Source organism: Sardina pilchardus, chromosome 16 (assembly GCF_963854185.1).
Source record: "Sardina pilchardus chromosome 16, fSarPil1.1, whole genome shotgun sequence".
Lineage (NCBI taxonomy): Eukaryota > Metazoa > Chordata > Actinopteri > Clupeiformes > Clupeidae > Sardina > Sardina pilchardus.
The window spans coordinates 3,662,160-3,676,966 of NC_085009.1; the positions used below are offsets into that span (position 1 = coordinate 3,662,160).

At 41.6% G+C, this 14,807-nt stretch overlaps 1 protein-coding gene across 1 annotated transcript; it reads left to right on the forward strand.

Annotated features, from left to right (window-relative positions):
• Window positions 1-388: 388 nt before the first annotated feature.
• On the forward strand, window positions 389-14,043 carry faah2b (fatty acid amide hydrolase 2b). The gene is made up of 11 exons (XM_062517011.1): window positions 389-643; window positions 5,076-5,158; window positions 6,248-6,387; window positions 7,878-8,087; window positions 9,030-9,149; window positions 10,018-10,153; window positions 10,791-10,908; window positions 11,694-11,813; window positions 12,016-12,127; window positions 12,843-13,031; window positions 13,155-14,043. Exons 1-11 carry the CDS (start codon window positions 455-457, stop codon window positions 13,370-13,372), a joined length of 1,635 nt encoding a protein of 544 aa, XP_062372995.1. The 5' UTR covers window positions 389-454; the 3' UTR covers window positions 13,373-14,043.
• Window positions 14,044-14,807: the final 764 nt, after the last annotated feature.

Genomic DNA, 14,807 nt, shown 5'->3' on the forward strand with positions numbered 1-14,807 from the left:
CGCAAGCTTCCCACGAGGAGAGTTTTGTTTAGCCAGTTGCATTGATTAGCCTACAGGCTTATCATTATGAAGTTGAAGGAGTATGAAAAGGCAATCACGACAAGAATATGCTGGATAAGCTGAAAAACACTACAAACACAAACACGTTTAGCCTACACCGATCAGGCTCTATTATTCGAAAACAGCCTAAGAATGAACGACCTTTTTGGTTAAACACAACGGTTGAGTGCACAAGTGTTAATCAAGTGTTTGCTTCTTTTTGTAGGGACTGAACGCGGTCCTGATAGGAGCGCCACAGAAGTACACTGCGGTCATCTGTCATGTTGGCCATACGTCACGGCGTATGACGGGAGTTTATAAGCGTTATCGAGACTGAACAGTTTGAGAAGGAGAAGGTCCGGGCGCAGGTGTGGGACTTTTGCTGACTTAAGAGCGACGTTTTCAAATCGCAACCATGACCCTCTCTCTCCTCGAACGATTGCAAGTATGGTTTATGAGCGCGGTTATGGCAGTGCTGTATGGTTTATTTTGGTTGCTGAGTCCAAGACCGACCGCTGGTGCACCTACCAAAGTTCCTCCAGTCACCAACCCGCTGCTGAAGTTGTCTGCGACGCAAATTGCAAAGAAAATTCGCCAGAGAGAGGTTTGCATCTTAGATGGGTTTTTTAAAACAAAATTCTCAACGAATTGAAATAGTAGAAACTTTAAAAGCAGTGACTGACTCTAGACTATTGACCAAGGTTTGGGATTTGTAGTCTTTGTAGTCTACTGTATATGACTGTCTGCGACCTTCCTTTGAGTCGTGTGTGGTCTATTGTGAAGTAACCTAGTCGTTACGTATTAGGCTACTACGGAGTATTAGGGGCACGTTAAGAAAAAATAAATGTTTTGCCATGAGGAGATTAAACTAGACATGTCGACTTTAACGCAACATAGGCTAGGGCAGGGCTATTCAATTAGTTTGTAATAGGGGCCAGTTCATGAAAAGTATCACAACTGAGGGGCCGGAGAAATACCGCTTGAAATATGAGTAATTACGTACAAATGTAGATACAATAAACTAGAAACAGCACCAATATGGGTGTTCAAATGTTGCATTTTGTAAATGCTTAATATCAGAGCCCGTCCCTTACTAGACATTCTCTGATAATATAATTTTTTGGTGGTTATTTGTGTTTTGGGAATATTTCTGCCACAGGCCCAGACTACCACAATGGTAGGCCAACATTGGGAAGGTGACACTGAATCTATATTGCTAATATGTTGCATTTTGTAAAAGCATAATTATTTTGTGGTTATTTTGTTGTATTTGTGTTTTGGGAATATTTCTGCCACAGGCCCAGACTACCACAGTGGTAGGCATTGGGAAGGTGACACTGGATCTGCATTGCTATGGCTAATATGAAATCTGTGATAACATTAACAGCAATGGAATCTGAGCTTTGCGCAGTAACTGCTAGGTCCATACAATTTCCAATGGGCACAAACAGGTTTCAAACAGTATTTAAATGTATTAAATGTGCGTAATCGGTCGCATATGTAACTCTTCTCAACATACATTTAACGTTCCCACCATTTAAATTGGATGAACGTGTTCACAAATCAATTACTTACAGTGGACTTGACATCAAGGCGATGGATGTGTATTAGTTTCACGCTGAAACTATTTGCGTGGTGCAACCCGTTAAAATGTTAGTAGCTTATAATACTCCAACGTAGTGGCAATTTACGTTGAAACTAAGCTAAGATTGAACTTATATTATGTTCAACTCGGTCAAAACGTTACGTACAATTGGCTGAGGTGCAGTGGCTGCAGGACTTCAGAGCGAGTGAGAGCATGCAACAGAACTGATGCCACCAAAGTTAAACTTTTAAACCGACTCCTATTTGCTCCAATAGCTACATTACGAGTGACGAATGTTTTCGCGAGGATCTGCTTGGACTGGAGAGGCACATTACCGGTGAGATTTCATGCACCAAAAAATGCTTCATGCTTTGAGGAAAACAGCTTGGATTTGGCGCACGTCAACATGTTGGTGACGCTGCGTAAAAACGAAGCAAGGCACCTCTTTGTATAATATCCAGTAACAAAGTAGCCTACAACGGCAACGCACCTCACAGAACATTATTTATAGGCGCTACTCGCAGTGTAGCCTATCACTGCACCTCCATTATCGTGTTTTCCACCAGCTATTTACGTCTCTACCGATCATAAGGATTTGCTCATAATAACATCAGCTAACACTTCAAGGGCCACTACAAAGTATCTCGGGGGCCGGATCCGGCCCGCGGGCCGCTAATTGAAGAGCCCTGGGCTAGGGCGTAAAGCACCTTTCCTCTGTTGCACGCACGCCATTTGTTTATCCACCAAAATAATGATGTCCACAGACAAGATATCATGTTGCGTGGTTTTATAAAAGTATGATGTATTGCGACATCGAAGCAAGTCAAATCTGTGGTTTCTTAGGTCTCATTTCCTCGAACCACAGGTACGCTCAGTCATCAGTGTTAATTCTGTTAGATTTATCTGCAGCCTTTGATACGGTTAACCATGACATTCTCCTTTCTACACTATATGAACTGGGAATTTCTGGGAAAGCTCTTGACTGGTTCAAGTCTTACCTTAAAGGGCGTTCTTTTAGCGTGTCTTGGCAGGGACAGATATCAAAGTCTCATGACCTCACTACAGGAGTCCCCCAAGGATCAGTATTAGGGCCCCTCCTTTTCTCTATTTACACCACTTCTTTAGGTGGGATTATTCGCTCTCATGGATTTGAATATCATTGCTATGCGGACGACACTCAACTTTTCCTATCCTTCCCACCTGAGGACTCTAGTGTTTCCCATCGGATCTCTGCATGCCTGAAGGACATTTCAATCTGGATGAAGGATCAGCACCTTCAGCTTAATCTTTCCAAAACTGAGCTCTTGGTGTTTCCAGCAAAAACAGCTATTCCCCAACAGATCAATATCCAGCTTGATTCATCCTCACTGACTCCAACCAGATCGGCACGTAACTTGGGTGTCATAATTGATGACCAACTTACTTTCTCTGAGCATGTTGCCTCAATTGCAAAGTCATGTCGGTATACCCTGTACAACATTAGGAAGATCAGACCTTATCTGACACAAGATTCCACTCAGCTTCTTGTACAGGCAATGGTTATCTCCAAGCTGGACTACTGTAATTCTCTGTTAGCTGGCCTACCTGCTTGTGTTTTAAGACCACTACAGATGATTCAGAATGCTGCAGCACGACTGGTCTTCAATCAGCCAAAAAGGACACATGTAACCCCTCTCCTAGTTACTCTCCACTGGCTCCCTATAGTAGCCAGAATTAAATTTAAATCTCTCACTCTGGCCTATAGGACACTGACTGGATCTGCTCCCAGCTACTTCAGTTCTTTAATCACGATGTACATTCCCAACCGCCCATTGCGATCTTCTGAGGAGCGTCTGTTATGTCGACCAACCATACATGCTAGGTCAAATTGTAGATCCTATTCTTCAGTGGTTCCGTGTTGGTGGAATGAGTTGCCCAGTGCCCTCCGTTCCAGCAACAGCTTTGGATCTTTTAAGAGGGGTCTTAAGGCATATTTATTTAATATGCACTTAGTCCTTTGAGTTTGTGATGTGTTATGGTTTGTATAATAGTATTGTTTTGTTATAATTTGTCTATTGATAGAATTTGAAATTTATTTTGCTATTGTCCTTAAATTTAGCCATACCATGCTTTAGTTATTATTATTATTATATATAATTAACTGAGTGTCTTATTTGATTGCTATTCTCATTTCACTGTTTTATTTCTCATTAGGTTAGTGCTTAAAATTATTGTTTTACTGATAATATTACTATTCTCCCTAGTTTGTAATTGTTCACTGTTAATTTAATTTGTATTGTTATTTATTTGTATGTCGCTTTGGACAAAGGCGTCTGCTAAATAACCATAGCCATAGCCATAGCCATAGCCATAGCCATAGCCATAGCCATAGCCATACGCTACCTATCTGGGAAAGTTACATAGTGCGGTTATAGCCGGTAGAGGGCCGCGAAGAGAATGCAGAACATAAGTGCCGTTCACTCTGTTACGAGTTGATGAACAGGCGAAATGATTTTGGAAACATTATGTTAAGTTACGAAAAAGTCTTTAGTGTTGCTTTAAAGTCGAAATTTCGAGAATAAACTCTAATTCACTACTAAAACTAGAAACATGGTTATATTGCATGCTTCATGGCACCCCTAATTGGTTCCTTTAAACCATGTTGAAAGAATCATCAAAAGAACCCCTTAGATTGCATGGTTCATGGTTCTATACAGTGCCCAAAGACCCCTTTTTACCATGCACTATGCATTTACTGTATAATAATCTCGAACCCCCAAATACAGTATTGAAATCTTTCTAAACTTCTATTCCATGTCTCACCAAAATATAGCGTAAACACAGATAAGTGTGCATGTATAGAATACATGGGGTTCATTGCCTGATCGGTTTCATTCCTCTTTCCATGGACATTCTGCCTACATAGCATAGCCACATAAGGCTGTTTTGCATCCATACAAACACGCAATGTGAAAGTCTGGAATTGGGGAGAGCACTTAATCGTCTACTGAATAACCATGAAGTTGAACCTTCAGATGAAAAACACTCATAATAACAAAATAATAATAATACAATAAATAAATTGCAAATTAAGTTTCCTTTTGACCATCACATTTATTACCTGTAACTCCGTGATAAAAGGGTGTAGCAAGAAAGTAGTTGGCTGAGCAACGGAGGTTAATATATGTTTTGTTGAAATGGTGTTTGCCGTCGTTGCACTCAGAGAAAACTGGAATGTTCCCTTCATCCCGGTTGTAGGCCCACTATACACATGTGAGGCCCTGATATTTCGTTGTCATTGTTTTAGTGTCTTAATCAGTCACCTATTTTCACTTTGAACTCTAGTGATTGCGCGTAGGAGGGTGCTATGTGTTTGGTAGCAGTTGAGCCGTAATTGTGTGTGGTATGTGTATGTCAGATAATGGTATCTTATTGCACAAAAGACAGATTGTGTTATTTATATTGTGTGCAGGTGTCAAGTGTTGATGTGGTCCAGGCTTACATAGACCGAATCCAGGAGGTTAACCCTCTACTCAATGCCATGGTCAAGGACAGGTCAGGCCCACTCTTGTGTGTGTGTGTGTGTGTGTGTGTGTGTGTGTGTGTGTGTCTGTGTGTGTGTGTGTGTGTGTGTGTGTGTGGTGCAGCATGTATGGCAGTGGCACAAGTTTATGACAACATCATAACTTAACATCCACATGGGCAGCCAACTCTATCAGCTGTTACCCATACGAACTGTCATTAAAGCATACAGTATATATCTCTCTCTCTCTCTCTCTCTCTCTCTTTCAATTCAAACAAATGAGTCTTTTGTTAGAGTGTTAGAGTATAATTTGACAGAGAGATAACAGAAGCAGGTCATGTTGACCAATGCAATCCAGAATAGGCTGATTTAACCAGTAGCTTGAATTAGAGGATATTCATTATCTTAACGTTATTAACACACTTGTTTGGCTGTAGCCAGATTACAAATGTCTGTATCATGTTTTGTTATAAGCCTAATGCTAATAGTTTTTGTAATAAACAACATGCCTTCTCATTGAGTAATAGCAAGTCAATAAGGATAAAATAGGCTACAATATTACAAAAGTGAACCCGGGATGCTTTGTGTTCACTATTTACAATGCTCCCAAGGTTGTCTCAACATGATTTGCTTTAGAGGGGTCTGAGTTCGTTTAGGGTGTTCACATATGCACAAAAAATATATCTGAGTTTGTTCTGGATGCTGAAAGGGATCAAGGGTGATTCCCTTATTGTCATGATTCTCTTTGCATTGAGTTCCCATTTTTCTTAAATAAAGATTATCCAACGGACTGTAGCTTTATTTGTCTACAAAAGCATGTCAAAACAAATGTGGTGAGTCCTCCACTAGCCCCTTTCAACCCCTCTCCTTATAGATATTAAATTGACTAAATATGTTTATAAAATAATAAAATATGGGCACACCTGAAGCACACCAACATATAATATGAGTCATCAGCTGCACTGTACCACTGACCCTGTTGCAAATATGAATGGACTATCAATGGGCACCATACAGTTTTATGTGTGATTGGATTTGTGCCACCACTTTATATCTAGTTGTCACATGTTTATGGATATTTTTAAGCAGAGACACAGATACAGAATGTCTCTCTCTCTCAGGTTCTCTGCTGCTCTACAGGAGGCTGCTCAGGTAGACAGACTGATAGAGGAAGAGACTGAAGGAGGAGAGGAGGCTCTGGCTGAACGACTCCCATTACTTGGGGTCCCATTTTCCATGAAGGAGTCTTTCGCCGTGCAGGGTACACGCACACATTCACTTAAATGTTTTACTCTCTCTCACTCACTCACTCACTCACTCACTCACTCACTCACTCACTCACTCAGTCACTCACACACACACACACACACACACACACACACACACACACACACACCTTTTACAACAGAGATAGATATGCAGACAGCTGTACCTAGCCGCCACCAACAGTTGCCGTACAGACTCCCATGCTGAAGTGACTAAAAAGAGGAATAAAAAAATCTTTTGGAAATTGATCTTAAAGTGTAACTCTGGCGAATATTGACCCAATGCTCTTTTTCTGATATTTCTCATTGATCAAGCACTCCAGTACATGCACCGGTGTACATGAGCCCACACACATTCACACACACACACCTTCCTGCACCCTTCTCTCAGCAGTGTCCACATTAGCAGTTTTAATGTTAGCTGAGTTGTTTCTTTTGGTCAACCTGGTGTTCAGCTAGCCTGGAGACTAGACTCTCTCACGGAGAGTCTGGCCTAGATCCATTGGCAAACGTTTATTTCCTGGTTTGTGGACGCTTGTCTGTTCGATTTACAATCGTCATACAGGATTTTCATCGGAAGTCATCAAATTGAACACCAAGAGAAAAAAATAGATAGTTGCCAACATATCAGGAGAATAGTGGTGAATCACGTTGGTGAATATTTTTTTTGCTTTCCCTCGCAATAGTTTTGCGTTCCCACCAGTACTTTTTGCGTTCCCTCGCAATAACTTTTTTTTTTTTTTTTTATATTTTATTGGGCTTTTATGCCTTTAATCAGACAGGACAGTGTAGGGTGACAGGAAACGAGTGGGAGAGAGAGTAGGATGGGATCCGGAAAGGACCACGGGGCGGGAATTGAACCTGGGTCGCCGGCGTGCAGTGCAGGTGCCCCAGCCAGTCGCGCCACGACTGGGGCCTCTCGCAATATCTTTTGCGTTCCCTCGAAATAACTTGTGTTATAGTAGTAATAATTTCTTATTATTAATTTGCTTAATGCAGGCTTAACAACTTTTAAAAAGCTGTTTACTGTTCATTTTAATTATTTTAATGTTCATATTCTGTAAGTTGCTAAGACAAACAAGTCTGGTAAATTCCAAGACCATAATCCTTGAATTATTGATTGAACATCTGAGATTCTACTCTATCATCTGAGATTCTCAATGTACTTACAATGTAAGTAGCCTATTTATAAATGTCAAAATAACACAATGTTTGTATATAAGTTTCCATGCCCAGTGCATTATCAATGTGCTTATTACTGTGTCTAATAAACGGCATACTGTAAACCTCAAGATATACAAGTTGTGTGCTGTGGTCTTAATAAAACAGCTGATCAATGAGTCTATTCAAACTATAGCCACAAATCAATTAAGGAGAGAGTTTGAACTCCCTCTTAGAGTCTAGAAAAATAAATTTGCTGGCCAAGAACAGGACTAATTGCAGGCATGCTTAAATACATCCTCCACTGTACCCCCCCCTCTCTTAGGAATGCCACACACCGCTGGCCTGCCATCCATGGGAAGAGTGGTGGCCAGTGCGGATGCGCCAGTTGTGACAAACCTGAAGCGGGCAGGGGCCATTCCCCTGGGGGTCACCAACATCCCGGAGCTCTGCATGTGGAGCGAGAGCCACAATCGCCTTTACGGACTCACCAGAAACCCCTACAGCCTGGACCGCACAGCTGGAGGGAGCTCAGGTGAGCATGTGCACGCGCACGCACGCACACACACACACACAAACAATACGTATGCCCCTAGTCTGCCATACACATCTCCAGTGTGAATAACCATGTAATGCCGCATTGGTCATTGCATCAAGTCAAGTCAAGTCAAGTCAATTTAGTTTTATAGCATATTAAAAACAACAGCATTGCACCAAAGTGCTTTACATAGAAAAAAAAACAAATAAATAGGCTAAATAAAGAAAATAACAAATGTAAAAACAGATCAGTGCTTGTCCATTCAAGACCAATACCTTAGAGCAGGAATACAGATCTCTGTCTTTCATTTGCAATTACACGGTAAAAACACACTTAACTCCAGCTGTGTTATAGCCATGTAATAACTAGTGGTGTGTGGTATTAACAAACAAATAATATTTCAATATTTCCTACATTGATAATTTGACAGTGTTTTGCATCTTTCAAAAATGTGGTTGTAAAAGTCATATTTTTCCACTAACAGAACATAACATTAAGACCTTGACCCATTGACATGAGTCCCTTGCCATGCATATCTGCACAGAGATTTTGAACTGACAAGCATTTAATTTTATTGCGGCACTGACAAAAATATAACCGAACCATAGCCAACATGGTGGCGGTGGCAGTTTCGATGCTGTCGTGCAAGGTTGTATCGAAAACAATGCACCACACTCATGTTGGCGCCTACGCGTGGATGCCTTCACTTGTGGGGTGTAGACCACCTGTAAGCCCCCTTTCTCTGTCTCTCTCCATTGAGTTAAAAGTATTAATACTAGGCACCCTCAATTACCCTAGCAACGACCTAGCAAACTATTTGCATGTACAGTGTCTTCAGGAAACAGCCAACATCTACAGACAATATAGCCTACAGTGTATAGCACACTCTTATTAACATGACACTTTTTCTTTCTCTCACTCTCTCTCTCTTTCTCTCAGGAGGGGAGGGTAGTCTGGTGGGCGGAGGGGCCTCTGTGTTTGGAGTGGGCTCAGACATCGGCGGCAGCATCCGTATGCCCTGCTACTTCAATGGCATCTTTGGCCACAAGGGCAACCCATGTGCGTATTTATATGTTCTTAGTCATTCTATAACATGTATTTATGCTATGTACAAATAGTCATGTATTACAGACTATAATGTATACTGTTTGAATGTAATCCTTACAGGCAGGCTAGACCAGGCACATGAAATGAAATTAAGCTTTCTGTTATGATACCGATAGAAAGATAAATAGATAGATAGATAGATACTTTATTGATCTTTATTGATCTTGCTTATAATCAATGGAACTGGCTAGCAGTGTGTACATTTGACCCCAACTAAGTCAGCACATAACTTAGTCATTGTAATTGAAGACCGACTAAGTTTTTCTGAGCATGTAGCCTCAATCACAAGACCATGTTGGTTTATCAGTTACAATATAAGGATCAGACCTCATCTGGCACAAGATGCCACATACAGTAACTGCTTGTGCAGGCCATGGTTCTTTCCATTCTGGACTATTGTAATTCATTGTTAGCTGGCCTGTCTGCTTGTGTAGTAAGACCAAACAGTTGATTCAAAATGCTTTTCAGTCAAAGAGGACACATGTAACTCCTCTCTTAGTTATTCTCCATTGACTTCCAGCAGCCAGAATTAAATTCAGATCCCTCACTCTGGCCTAACGCTAAGAGGTCCCAGGTTTAAGAGAGGTTTATGTAGGGTCATGTAGTAAATGTTTTATATGCTCTTCAAAGCAGCCAGCTTTTGCTATGATGACAGCATTCACACTCTTGACTTTCTATCTCTCTCTCTCCCGCTCTTACTGTATATATTCTCATTATTTTGGAGTGTGTACATGTGTATGTGTGTCCTTTAGCATGTGTCACTGTAACTCCAGGCAGTCAGACTGTGTGTGTGTGTGTGTGTGTGTGTTTCCCCACACAGACATTGTGAGTAATGATGGTCAACTACCCCCTTGCTCTGGTCAGCAGGAGGACTTCCTGAGCACCGGACCCATGTGCCGCTACGCTGAAGACCTGCTGCCCTTGCTTAAGATCATGGCAGGACCCAATGCTCACAAGTACACACACACACACACACACAAACACAACAGAACTTCATTACTCACCCTCTTACCTCCCATTCTCCACAGATGCTCTGTGTGTGTGTGTGTGTGTGTGTGTGTTTGTTTTCAGCATCAACACATTGCATTTATATAGCGCTTTTCTAGGCACCCAAAGTGCTTCACAGTCACTAACCACCACCAATATGCACAGGCACGGCAGCCATTATGCACCAGAACACTCACCACACACCAGCTTGAGGTGGAGAGGGATTTGATTTATTTCAACTCGAAAAATTATTTACAATGATGTCGAATAAGCACACATATAACACATATACAATGTAAGGACAAACTGTTAGAAAATGTTCAAATGAAACAAGTGAATCAAGTTCAAGACTGAGTTGCAGGTGAGGGAGTGAATGATCCAATTACACTTGGGGATATTTAGGGGGCCAGATTGAATGTGCCAGTATGGGAATTTAGTAGCCAGGCCACCCCCTACGATAAGTGCCACGGGATCTTTAATGACCACGGTGAGTCAGGACCTCATTTTAACATCTCATTTGAAGGTATGAAGTACAGGAAGTACAGTGTCCCCATCACCCCACTGGGGCATTGTGATTGATTTCCATGTATGTTCCTGTGTTCTCAGGCTTTCCTTATCTGAACCTGTGGACTTGAAGAAGCTGCGTTTCTACTCTGTTCCTCACGATGGAGGATCGCCGTACACGTCTCCTGTGGACAAACAGCTCATACAGGCTCAGAGACAGGTCAAAGACATACACACACATGCACAGTAACACAACCAATTTCACACAATCACGAACACACACACACACACACAACCATGCACACATACACATGCACACAACTACATTTACAACCCTTGTGTATCCTTGCCTCAGAGTGGCAAAGTGGCTGAACATGAATCATACAATTCAGTTCTGTACTGTAATGACAAGGGAGGGAAGTCATTTTAGTTTATTTTCTGCTACATTCTGTTATTCTGAGTGATGGAGGATATTTCCTGTCAGACAAGAAAAGTTATGGAACAGTCGCCTATTCTGTGGCAAAAGGATGGCAGAAATGTAGATGGACAGACTGCAGCAAAAATTTTAGGAAAACACAGGAGAAGTAGCCTGATTCTTTAAATAAGCCTAATAAGTACTGCCGGCAGTGGGCCACTTGCCACCTTTAAAAATGGCAACCAACATAATCACTTCTAGTCATATTTACAAACAAGCCAATTAGGTACCACATTATAGATGGCCACAAATGATGTCATCCATGTGGATTGTCTGCTCCTCCTAGCAGGGAAGTAAAGCGCCAGTTCATCCACCAGTCTACTAACATACTTTTGTGCCCAGTCTACCACTAATGTGTTATGTGCCACCTAATTGGCTTGCTTGTGAAAATGTGATCAGAAGTCAGCACGCCAGATGTGGCCATTTATAACGATGGTGGTAGCCAACTGGGAGGTCAACTGGCTGAAATCCTGCCAACCATTGTGTGTGTGTGTGTGTGTGTGTGTGTGTGTGTGTGTATGTTATTATAGGTTGTGGAGCGCCTGGAAGCAGACCTTGGGGTCAAAGTTCAGGAGTTGCGTCTGCCAGAGCTGAAGTATGGCTTCCCAATCTGGGACACCTTCATGGGCCTACCTGACAAAGATGGAAAGGTAGGTGAGAGTGTCATAAGGTCATAGTCAGTAGTCGGTGTAGTGATGCTGCGATCACATAGTCCAGGCTACTGGAAGGCACTGCAAAGAACTTATACAAACAGCATATATGCTTTTTAAGTCCACAGTAATCAGCCCAGCTTCAACAGCTAGAGCCCAAAGTGAGTGTGTTTTTGGCGATGGCTGAGTGTGTTTTCTTCAGCCCCCACAGGCCTTTGCAGAGCTGATGGGGGAGGGGGGGTCGGCTGTTTGGCCTCCATGGGAGCTGGCCAAGTGGATGCTGGGAAGATCCTCTCACACTATGGCAGCATTAGGTAAAGACACACAGTCACGCACACACACATGAACAGACGCACACACACACATGCAGGCACACTCACATACTGTATGTGCAAGCAACAAACATAAAGACACACGCATGCACACACACAAAAATACTCATACACACACATATGTAAAGATACACACACACAAACGTATGCACGCACATGGACACACATAGACACGCACACACTCACATGCACACACACGCACAAATTGACAAGCAGAGAGAATGTGCATGTCCATGTGGCACATCAAGTTTAATATAATCATTATTACCTACTATTTTTAAACTTGTATCTGTTTTTATTTGTTTTCCTTTCCATTTTATATAGTCATGGAGTTAACCAGGTTTACATTTAACTACTAGTTATACACTGATATAACTGTGTATAATTTTACATAATTGTATGTGCAGTCACCTCCTGACTGTTCAATTTGTTGCTTTACACCACATCGTCCACATCACAACGATGATGTAATCAGTGGACCATCATACATTTTACTTACCACACATACACTTCACCTGTCTAGTGTTCTCATTGTCATCTTTTTGAAGCTGATGTCATGAAAGCACCTTTTTGTGTTTAAATTATGCCATATGTATAATGTTAGACAGGACCAGCATACACACATTCTAAAGCAGAGACAGGATTGACTGTGTAATAATTGTGCATGCGTGTACGTACGTGTGTGTCTTTGTCCAAGGCATGGCTTTCTCAGAGATGGCTCACTTTGGTAAGCCGTCACAGTTCCTTTTGCAACAGAAGGAGGCGCTAGAGAGGCGTTTGGAGGAGCTGCTGGGCTCTGATGGGGTGCTACTGTACCCCCCTTATCCCCGCCTGGCCCCTAAGCACCACCACCAACTCTTCAGACCCTTCAACTTTGCCTACACTGGTAACTTACACTTTGTCCCATACTTTTATTGTATGTTGTCTGATATCTGATATACTTTGAACCTTTTGTATTATGTAAATACTGACTTTAAATGTCTCCTTTCCCACCACCTCTCTGCTGCAGCCATTTTCAATGTCCTGGGTTTGCCGATTACTCAGTGTCCTCTTGGGCTGAGCCAAGAGGGGCTGCCGCTGGGCGTGCAGGTGATTTCCTGGAAACTGCAGGACCGTCTGACATTGGCCACCGCCTTGTACCTGGAGAAGGCGTTTGGGGGGTGGAGGAACCCAGGGGAATCCTGTCCTGTTGGGCCACCCCAGCTGGACAACCACAGTGACCTTTGATCGAGCGTGCTGATTCACTGCAAAAACTGCTAATAAAATTTAACCAAGTGTCAATAATCTTATATCAAGATATAATAATCTAGTTGGTATTGTTTTTCTGTATAAACTGACTTGGTTAGAGCTAAAATCTAAAACAGTTGACTTATGTTAAGATGCCTCATCATGGAAACAAGCAAATCTGTCGGTGTGTTAAGCAAATTTGTTGGTTAGACACTTGGTTAGATTTATTTATTTATTTATTTCATAAGTTCCTCTATAATGTATGATACGTTACAGAGCCTGGACAATAGAAACCTACATTCATCCTGAACTGGCCCTCTTGTTGTCTTTGCTGTTTCCACGTTGAGTTAAATAAGCTGTTGTGGTACAAATTGATACTACGTTTCAAATAATCGAGAGAGTAACTGAAAAGTTCAACCAGTAGTATATGATTTTTTAACCTCTTGTAATATCACTGAAATACAAGTTTATATTATGTATTCAAGTAAAACTTTGAAGTTAAGAGAGCATCATTAAGTTTTCATGCAATGTTGTGTATATGCTGAAAAGAGACCATTAATGCTCATCTATGCACAGGAAAGCACTGGAGTGCATAAAGCCTGTGTGTGGTAGGCATTAAGAACCATTTTGAGACCTGTGATGGCAAATAAATATGTATCCATTGACTTCACACATTTTTTTGGCATGTGGCAGTGTCGTTTTCAGTCAGAAACAAACAGATTGACAAAGACCACAAAAAAGGAAAACGGATCGTCGAAAAGTCGAACGGATAACTTTTATTAGCTTAACCTTCTTTTCATACATTTTAACCTAAACTATTCAGAGCGCCACCATGTGGCCATACCATGTCATTACACCGCCAAGCGAAAAACATAAACGCCTCCTGTATCCAGACGGATCAACGGATAACTCCCATTTCAGACCTTCCCTGAAAATTTAATCGAAATCCATCCATTACTTTTTTAGTTATCTTGCAGACAGACAAGACAGACAGTGAGACAACGATGAAAACATAACCTCCTTGGCGGAGGTAAATATAAAACAAAGTAACTATGAACAAAAAGACAGGCATGTGTGTAATTTGCGGGGGGGTTAAGAAGGTCATGACCCCCCCAAAAAAAAATCAGATCCAGCTAATATAACCCCCCAATATCATCAAATCAAAAAAATAAAAAATATCCTCAAATATTCTGAATGAATAACTTTTGTTACCTCTGCCAACAGTTTTATCGGGGTTTGTCTGTTTGTTTGTTAGCAAGATAACTTAAAAAGTAATGCATGGATTTTGATAACATTTTCAGGGAAGGTCAGAAATGACCCAAGGAAGAAATTATTACATTTTGGGATTGATCTGTATCGTCGGGATCCGGAGCCGTTTATGTGTTTTGCTTAGTGGTGTAATGGCATGGTATGGCCACATGGTGGCGATCTGAAT

Coding starts and splice junctions, on each gene's coding strand:
- faah2b (XM_062517011.1), top strand. CDS start 455: ATGACCCTCTCTCTCCTCGAACGATTGCAAGTATGGTTTATGAGCGCG. Junction 9,150..10,017: donor TGGCCACAAGGGCAACCCAT/GTGCGTATTTAT, acceptor TTCCCCACACAG/ACATTGTGAGTAATGATGGT. Junction 10,909..11,693: donor TCATACAGGCTCAGAGACAG/GTCAAAGACATA, acceptor ATGTTATTATAG/GTTGTGGAGCGCCTGGAAGC.